Raw genomic sequence first — 9,886 nt, 5'->3', positions numbered from 1 at the left:
TGTATTTTTCTGTACTCTGCTACTGTATTTCTGTATATGTTGTTTGTAAACAGGGCACATACAGTATGTAAAAGAAACCTGGTCTCAGTATGTTCTTCCCTATCTATCTATCTATCTATCTATCTATCTATCTATCTATCTATCTATCTATCTATCTATCTATCTATCTATCGATCTATCGATCTATCGATCTATCGATCTAGCAACCTACTCTATCTATCTATCTATCTATCTATCTATCTATCTATCTATCTATCTATCTATCTATCTATCTATCTATCTATCTATCTATCTATCTATCTATCTATCTATCTATCTATCTATCTATCTACTGTATCTATCTATCATCCTACTCTATCTATCTATCTATCTATCTATCTATCTATCTATCTATGTAGCTATCTATCTATCTATCTATCTATCTATCTATCTATCTATCTATCTATCTATCTATCTATCTATCTATCTATCTATCTATCTATCTATCTATCTATCTATCTTCACTTTGTATTGAAGATAATGTTTAACTTAAAGGAAACCATGACACTGATACCTCTATTTATTCCATTGGCACAGGTCTCTGGATCCAAATGTCAAGTCTGAAGAAGGCAGAATCATTCTGGGCCCAGCAGCAAGTGACGTGACCGAGAGAGGAGGAGAGCGGAAGACGAACAAGGGGTCTTCATGATAACCCCGGAACTACCGTACGTGGCTCTGAGGTCTCCGCCATTTTGAATCGGCGTCCACAGCGGCCGAGCGGGCGGGAAAAAAAATGTGATGCGCCTCGCCCTTGTCCTCGACGCGAGTGTGGATGGAGGCCGAGAAGGAGCCGAGACGCCTAATGATACCATTGCTCTTGTGCTGGGAAGCTTAGGACAGACAATTAGAGAGGGATTACCAGTAGCCTCCTCTGACACAAGTGCGCGCCGACCAGCGAATTGAACGAACCCGAGCTCCAGTGACAGAACTTCCCGTGTGGATTTTTACTAGTTTTTTTTTCCCACCCTTCCCTCCTACATTGACAGGAAGTTGTTTTCGTTTCATCGGTTCTCCGTCAATGTCCTCCGTCTTGTCTTTCACCATGGAGATACAGTTGCGATCGTGGAATAAAGACTGGGCCTCTTTCCTCCGACCGTGGATACCCATTCTGCTGGGCCTCCACCTCCAGTTCTCCCAGGCCTCCACCTGCCCCGAGGAGTGCCGCTGCGACAGGACCTTCGTCTACTGCAACGAGCGAAGCCTGACCTCGGTGCCCCTGGGGATCGGCGAGGGCTACAAGACCCTCTACCTCCACAACAACCAGATCAACAACGCCGGCTTCCCGTTGGAGCTCCACCACGTCGCCTCGGTGGAGACCGTGTACCTCTACGGCAACCAGCTGGACGAGTTCCCCATCAACCTGCCCAAGAACGTGCGGGTCCTGCACCTCCAGGAGAACAACATTCAGACCATCTCGCGGGCGGCCCTGGGGCAGCTGCTGTTGCTGGAGCAGCTCCACTTGGACGATAACTCCATATCGACCGTCGGGGTGGAGGAAGGCGCGTTCCGAGAGGCGTTGAGCCTCAGGATGCTCTTCCTCACCAAGAACCACTTGAGCAGCGTGCCCATTGGTCTCCCCGAAGACCTGAAGGAGCTGCGATTGGACGAGAACCGCATCGCCGTCATCGCCGAGGAGGCGTTCAGGAACGTCACGCGACTAGAGCGCCTCCTCTTAGACGGTAACCTTTTGACGGACGAGGGCATCGCCCCCGGCACCTTCCAGGACCTGACGACCCTTCGCGAGCTGTCGCTGGCCCGTAACTCCCTCACCTACCCACCGCCGTTCCTCCCGGGGGAGGTTCTGGTGAAGCTGAACTTCCAGGAGAATCAGATGAATCAGATCCCTGTGACGGCGTTCGCGGGGTTAAGGAAGCTGGAGAGGCTGGATATTTCCAACAACCAGCTGCAGACGCTGACACAGGGGGTCTTTGACGGCCTCGTCGGCCTGAGGCAGCTCACTGTTCGGAACAACCTTTGGCTGTGTGACTGCGGTATTAAATGGGTGGTAGTGTGGTTAAAGTCTCTGCCAGCCTCGCTCAACGTGCGCGGCTTCATGTGCCAAAAGCCCGAGAGGGTCCGGGGGATGGTGATAAGGGAGCTCAACGACGAGCTGGTCCAGTGTCCCCTGGGCACGCCGTCGGCCCCACGCCTGCCCACCTCCCCGGGGCACGCCGCCGCCCCCTCCGGGGCTCCCTCGTCCTCGGACGCCCCCTTGTCCGCTCACATCCCCGTCTTCCCTTCGAAATCCCCCCCCTCCTCCTCCGCAACCAGCCCCCCAGCCCTCCAACCCACGCATCCACCCAAAGACAGGGAACAGAGGACTAACAAGCCCCTGGACCCCCGCCGGGAGACCCTGCAGGTCACGTTCGCTGTCCTCAACGGCTCGGCAATCCACGTCAGCTGGGTGGCGGCCTTCCCGGTCACCGCCTACAAGGTCACATGGGCCAGGATGGGCCCCAGTCTCACGGGCGACACGGTCCGCGAGCGGATGGTGGGAGGGGATCACCGAGGCATCCGATTGGCTAACCTAGAGCCTAAGTCCGTCTATCGGATCTGCGTCATCCCGTTGGACGCGTTCAATAACTACCGGCCCAGGGATGACACGGTGTGTACAGAGGCCACCACCACGCCGGCCTCCTACCGCCCAGACAACAAAGGACCATCTGGGCCCGAGCAGGCCACACAACAGGACCCCAGCTCCCCTTTCCTACTAGCCGGCCTCATCGGAGGGGCCGTGATCGTAGTCCTTGTCTTGTTACTCAGCATATTCTGCTGGCACATGCACAAGAAGGGCCGGTCGTCCTCGACCAAGTGGAAATACAACCGCGGCAGGAGGAAAGACGACTATTGCGAAGCGGGCACCAAAAAGGATAACTCTATCCTGGAAATGACTGAGACCAGCTTCCAGATAGTGTCGTTGAACAACGAGCAGCTCCTCAAGGGAGATTTCCACATTCAGCCCATTTACACCCCTAATGGGGGCTTGGGCTTCAGAGATTGCCCCCTGGGAAACAACAGCACAGCGTACTGCAAGAACACGGTTCCGGATGCAGACTTCTGCCGCACATGATGGTTTTGTATCAACAAAACAGACTTTAGAAACCTTTGTATTAACAAATATCTTACACTTAAAGGACAATGTACAGTATATATTTCAAAGACCTGTGTCTAATATGTAATTTATACACCGGCTGGACTATAATGTTGAATTCAGCAACTTTTTTATATTCCTTAGTACAGTGCTGATTTTATTTGTAAATTATTGGGGTGTGTCTGTGCATATTTCAATCAGATTTAATTAATATCAGCATACTGGAGCTGTTGGGCTTTCAATGGCTTAACTTGAAGTGAAGCCGGTGAACTGAATTAAACCTACCAAACCAGTGAGAGAACCCACATGCTTAGTAGCGGTCCAATACATCTTTTTTTGTCTGTAGAAATACAAATAGATTGGGCTCATTTAAATTAGTCTGCAGTGGCGACTCAATGTGGCAGCCTGAGAAAACCAATAGTATGTAAAACCAGCCATTTGGGAAATTCTCATTGTAGAGTGAGAAATGGCCACAGAAAGGATTTATGAGAGAGGCATAGAGGAAGAGAAAGAGAGAAGCAGTTACAGAATTACGCCACATGAGGGCAGAGTTTTGCAGATGTAATCACCGACAGGAGCTCTGGCTATGTACAGAACAGTTGTTATGCTGCAATGCAAAACATACCAATGACCTCAGATGAATTCTTGAATACAAATATTACATGTAAACAAATCCCCCTAAATAATTTGTCCAGTTGTGATTTTCTTAGAAAATTGACAGTTCATTCATATAAGAATGGGGCAGTTACTACAGTATACTGTATACATTATGGTGGTCTGGTTTGTTACCAGCTTTTGTTGACAAAATCATACACACGTTACATGCTTTCATTTGCTTTCCAAATTAGAAATACTATGAACTACAGTATGTGTTTTGTGATAGTTGATTTTTAAAGATGGGTGTAACTTGTCGGAGAGTATACCGTACTGTAACAAGCACATCTGCCACCTATTCCATTGACTGAGAAACAACGATTTCAGATTTTGTTCAGCAAAAAAATAATGTTATTGTAATACAGTATATATGTGCCTTGAAATGATCAGCTTACAATGTAAAGTCTTTTGAATCCATATGTTTTGCACAAATGTGTACTGTGTATATATTCAATTGAATTGTTGTTGGGGAAAAAAACTCTCTTGTATTTGATTATTCATTTGCAATTACACTTTCATACTTTAATCCAAACCATCATTTAAATTAGATCCCAGAATGGTCATGGTTGCAAATTGTATCCACTTTTCATCTTTTTGATCCATCCTAATTTCTTTAAATATTTCACATACTGTATAGAGCAATAGTGAACTATCTTACTGAACATTTCTGAAAGCTTTCCACCTTCCAACCTGCATCAGATGTTCCTTTTCCTGAATCTTGAATATGGGGTCAGGTGTCCACAAATTCAATGTCCATGAAGTAATATCTTTTCATTCAAGTTTACACTTCAATGAAGCTGTTATTGCATCGCAGGCTTCCATGTCCCTGAATTCTTGACTCTTGTTTGCCCTCAATATTGTGAACTCCACTGACCGGAGCCAGTACATATCCAGGTCACACCTACATTTCTTTTGCCATTATTTCACCACATTCCCCAGAGAGGTAGTAAATAAAGGCTGTATATAGTAGGCCACACACAATATCTGAACTTTGCCCTCCGACCCCGGTCTGAGGAGACCGTAATCAGCCTTTAAAACCACACTCCAGGACCTTCTAGCAACGTGCGGTCATATTCCAAACCGCTCCATCTCCTTCTAGATGGGAAGTTATTTTTCTTCAGAAGGCACATTTGAAGCCATTTGTCGTAACATATTACTCACAGCTGAATAAAGAATTTCATTTTGCCTAGGTCTAAGTTGGATCTTTGAAGTAATAGCTTCGGTTAGTGTAGCCTATAACCTTTACAGGTTTCCCCATAAATGGTCAGATGGTATTTGCCTAGTTCAGATTGCTTGAGTGGGAGGGTGGGGGTTTGATACCAAAGACTAAACATGGCACCCCCTCATTGCGTAACTGTACTTTGTCAGTGTATGTTCATCTGAATCATGCACCATAAACCAAATTGATCATTGTCTGACTGAAGATATTCTGAGTACAAATGTGTATTTTTTTTTCTCCAAAATTTGATTATTTTGTTTGCCATTCCATCTCACACCGTAATATCACGCCTTAGTCACTGTACAAGTAATGTCGTCAGACCACATCCCTTTATGACTGTCCCTGAACCAGCAGCAGCTGTGCAGGTCAGACAGTATACTGTATATCGAGCAAGTGTGAACCCGACAGCCTATCTCCAGGGGGTTGCCAGATTTATCCATCTCTGGAGTGAGTGCTACAGCCAGGGTGACTGCTGGAGTGAGTGCTACAGCCTGGGTGACTGCTGGAGTGAGTGCTACAGCCAGGGTGACTGCTGGAGTGAGTGCTACAGCCAGGGTGAGTGCTGGAGTGAGTGCTACAGCCTGGGTGAGTGCTGGAGTGAGTGCTACAGCCTGGGTGACTGCTGGAGTGAGTGCTACAGCCAGGGTGACTGCTGGAGTGAGTGCTACAGCCAGGGTGAGTGCTGGAGTGAGTGCTACAGCCAGGGTGAGTGCTGGAGTGAGTGCTACAGCCAGGGTGAGTGCTGGAGTGAGTGCTACAGCCAGGGTGAGTGCTGGAGTGAGTGCTACAGCCAGGGTGAGTGCTGGAGTGAGTGCTACAGCCAGGGTGACTGCTGGAGTGAGTGCTACAGCCAGGGTGACTGCTGGAGTGAGTGCTACAGCCTGGGTGAGTGCTGGAGTGAGTGCTACAGCCAGGGTGAGTGCTGGAGTGAGTGCTACAGCCAGGGTGAGTGCTGGAGTGAGTGCTACAGCCAGGGTGACTGCTGGAGTGAGTGCTACAGCCAGGGTGACTGCTGGAGTGAGTGCTACAGCCAGGGTGACTGCTGGAGTGAGTGCTACAGCCAGGGTGACTGCTGGAGTGAGTGCTACAGCCAGGGTGACTGCTGGAGTGAGTGCTACAGCCTGGGTGACTGCTGGAGTGAGTGCTACAGCCAGGGTGACTGCTGGAGTGAGTGCTACAGCCAGGGTGAGTGCTGGAGTGAGTGCTACAGCCAGGGTGACTGCTGTTTGAAATACAACACGGTTGACATGGTGGCCTTCCTCTTCCCACTGCAGGGAGGAGAAGATGGCGGGGAGTGAGGGAGGACGAGATCGACTGAACACTGTACATAAGTTCCCTCGGGAGAGGCCTGTTGGAACTAAATAGATTTACTCCTCTTGTGTGCAAATCACTGCAGTAGTTCGCTATTTTCTTGCCTTGTGTCTTGTGGTTAACAGCCATCTGAGGGCAGAGTTGAATTATATATATTTATTGCGTCCCAGCTGTTTTACAATAGCTGAGGGCATGAGATGTGATTTAATGTGGTTTAATCGACTTCCTTAGATTACAGGTTTTCTAACTGCAGCAGGCTTCCCACAAACTGTCACTTGTAGAAGCTCATGGTGGGTAAAATGGCCGTTGATTCCTACGTACACTTGGCCTCCATTTCTCAACATCATTACCAGGGTCAGTTTCCATTAAATTTTATTAGAGAGCATCTAAGCTCCCAACCTCTCCCACTTTACACACACACACACAAACACACACACACCCCTCCTTCACACACACACACACACACACACACACACACACCAATATCGATCTGAGGAGCACCACTGGATTATGAAAAATGGCTCCCGACCCAAATGGCGTTTCCCTCCAGATAGACCTCACAAATAAGGTGAAAATGTGTGCAGTGGGAAACGTGTGTGAACGTCCTTGTGTGTGCGTCCCCGAGTCTTTGTGCATTGATAAAGTGTTCCAGCTAAGTTACTACGGGAATGTTCTTCCATATGATGAATGGCTTTGTGGGTAAAGCACGGTTGTAGTCGCTGTGCATTACAGCTCGGTATGGGGCGGTGATTCCATAATCACTGTCGCTAATCATGGCAGTCAGTCAAAAGCAATCAGAGGACAGGTCTGTCTCACAGAATAGGCAATCAGGGAGAAAATACTGAGATGTACAAATTACCCGTGTGGGCGAGGAACGCTGATTGTCATTAAATGGAGGTCAAATCAAATACAGTTTCACTGCTGTTTTAAGTAAAAATTCAAAACATGTTTTGCACCAAGAGTGAGTTACTTTTGTTTTTGAAGTAAAGTAAGTCAACAAGAATAATCAGAGTCAGAATGAGAACGCAGATTAAAGTGTTGTGCACTGCTGACAATGATGAAGTGGATTTTATTGACAAAAACCCTTACTACTACCGTTGCTGTAAAAGTTGATGACCACAGAGTTTGGTTCGACTTAATTTGACCTTGACGTTGTTCTCTGTGCAGCCCTGTCTAATCAGCTCCTGCGGAGGAGCAGCGGCCATTACTACCAGATGCATGTGTTTGTCTCTGTGTGTGTGTGTGTGTGTGTGTGTGTTTGTCTGTGTGTGTGTTTGTTTGTGTGTTCGTGCGCACATGCACGCCTTACTTTGAGAGTGCATGTGTGTATACTTCGGTGTGTGGCCGTGCGTGTGTGTGTCCCAATGCGGTCCAGAGTGTGTGTGTGTGTTTGTCTGCGTGTGTGTGTTTGTTTGTGTGTTCACATGCACGCCTTACTTTGAGCGGGCATTTGTGTATATTTCGGTGTGTGGCCGTGCGTGTCTGTGTCCCAATGCGGTCCAGAGGTTAGTTATAGATGGCGGCTCACAGAGTGTGTCCTATTATCCCGACTGGGGGAGCACATTACTCACGACGCTGGCGCACACCCAAGACTCTCATCCCTCCCTTCATTATCACGGCCGTTATTGCAGCCTTCATATCATGACAAATTGAGCTCAACATTTCAGAGAGGATTTTAAAAACAGTCTCTTCTATCTCCTCGTGAGCCAACTAGCAGCGAGAAAAGGGTTAGAAGTCATTGCATACTTGTGGTTCTACGGGTTGGTATATAAAACAAAAACCTTTAGAAGGTAATTAAAAGCTTAAGCGTCCCTGAAATGGACATGGCTTTTCCAGGGGTATTTGATGAGGCGTTTGTGTGTCCTCAAGTTGTAAACAGTTTCCGGAATGTACTGTTCAAATTCGATATTCCCTCTGCATGCAGCACCAACCGGCCGAGTAGAAATTGCAAATGAAAAGATTATAGAATCGATGGGTCCAAAATGAAAGCTACTTCACGTTTAGCCTATATGACTCCAGATAAATTCACTCAATGAAGAGGCACTCCTCCCCACTAGAAGTGCAATATATATATAAACATTCATGATGGATATGACCCTAATGTTAAACAGAAGCGTTAGCCTAAGGCGCTAGACACGTCAGGGATGAATCGCTCTGGTCCGACGATTGATTCCCAATCTAATGCGCATTACCCAGCATGCCCACTCCCACATATAGACAGGCGGGCCTGATAAATAAGAAGCAGAATTGCATATTTTCTGATTCATTAGATCGCTATCTAGCGTTGGCCCTGCTGTGATTTTCAGCTTGGTTCATCCATGGCTTAATGGGCTGCTGATGCAATGGTTAATGGTTAATGACCGTGCCACGGTCACCCTTGGGGAGATCCCCAAGATGTATTATTGACACTGGGAATAAAGGTGGCCCACGCCTCTCTGCAGTCATCAATAAGCACTCTGCTCACTGGGTTACGAGGGGTCATCTGAGGCACCTAAATTATGCAACACCTACCCTTAATATTATAGCTGGTAGCACTGGATGCAACACTGCCATGGTTGAGTAACAGCAAATACTTCAGACAAGAGTTTTTTTCCTGGTCAGATCGTGCAGACTGGAATAAACTCAGGGCTGATGCAGACGCCCATATAGACGACCATAGCGCTGTCCAGAACACAGGGATAAGGGCATCAGAATCACATTTATTTTGGCCAGGTACTGTAGGCTTTCACACATACAATGAATTTGCTTTGGGCTGTTGGTGCGTAGCAATAAATACTGTATAAAACGTATAGACAAGACAGGGCAGTGCAAAATACAATAGCAAGGAGGCAAATTCAATATGATCCTACAGGTTTTTGCGATACAATCCTACACAATTAAAAGCAATGTACACAATAATGATGTAGAGTCGTTAAATAATGGTGCAGAGTTTTCAGCATGCAGGGAAAACTCCCAGACACCCTACCTCCGGGCACGGCAAACACATTGACAGTTGGACACTATATGACCTAGCCATAATCTATCTCTAGTCTACTCTTAATTATCCAATATTATCACACAAAAAATACTACTCATCTGACCTATCTTGTGAAATAAGTGGATGCTAACTACAGTAATACATCCACGCGTTGAGGATACTGGGTTTAGGATGCCTCAAACGGCCGCCATCTTCTTTGTGTTTGTGAGAAAAGTATTTTAATGCCTCAGACCGGAGGAGGAAAATAAACAATTCAACAATTCAAGACAATCAGGGAGGTTTATCTGAATACAGGCATTAGAGAGTGGAGTGTCTCATTCTGAACAGTGTACAGCATGGCCGTGACATGAGCTGCTGTTTAAGTCCACATAACAGAGTCTGACTGAATCTTTACTCTCAATATAAACATTGGTCTTTCTGTTTTCCTTAAATCTCGGCCTGAACAAGAATCCTCCAGAATGCTCAGTGTGACCCGATGTCCTTTCAGATGTGTTATCTGATAATGACCTTCTTCACAAACACACATGCACGCACGCACGTGCACACACACACATACACACACACACACACGCACACGCACACACACATAAACACG

At 47.0% G+C, this 9,886-nt stretch overlaps 1 protein-coding gene across 1 annotated transcript; it reads left to right on the top strand.

The window, feature by feature from the left end:
- Positions 1 to 1,081: 1,081 nt before the first annotated feature.
- Positions 1,082 to 3,109, top strand: LOC311309340 (leucine-rich repeat transmembrane protein FLRT2; the record flags this gene model as incomplete). The annotated part of the gene is made up of 1 exon (XM_084438574.1): positions 1,082 to 3,109. The coding sequence occupies one exon, from the start codon at positions 1,082 to 1,084 to the stop codon at positions 3,107 to 3,109; it is 2,028 nt and encodes a 675-aa protein (XP_084294700.1).
- Positions 3,110 to 9,886: the final 6,777 nt, after the last annotated feature.

The sequence above is a fragment of the Borostomias antarcticus genome (genome assembly GCF_949987555.1).
Source record: "Borostomias antarcticus genome assembly, chromosome: 5".
NCBI classification, from domain to species: Eukaryota; Metazoa; Chordata; class Actinopteri; order Stomiiformes; family Stomiidae; genus Borostomias; species Borostomias antarcticus.
This window is presented reverse-complemented; position numbering and strand designations above follow the sequence as displayed.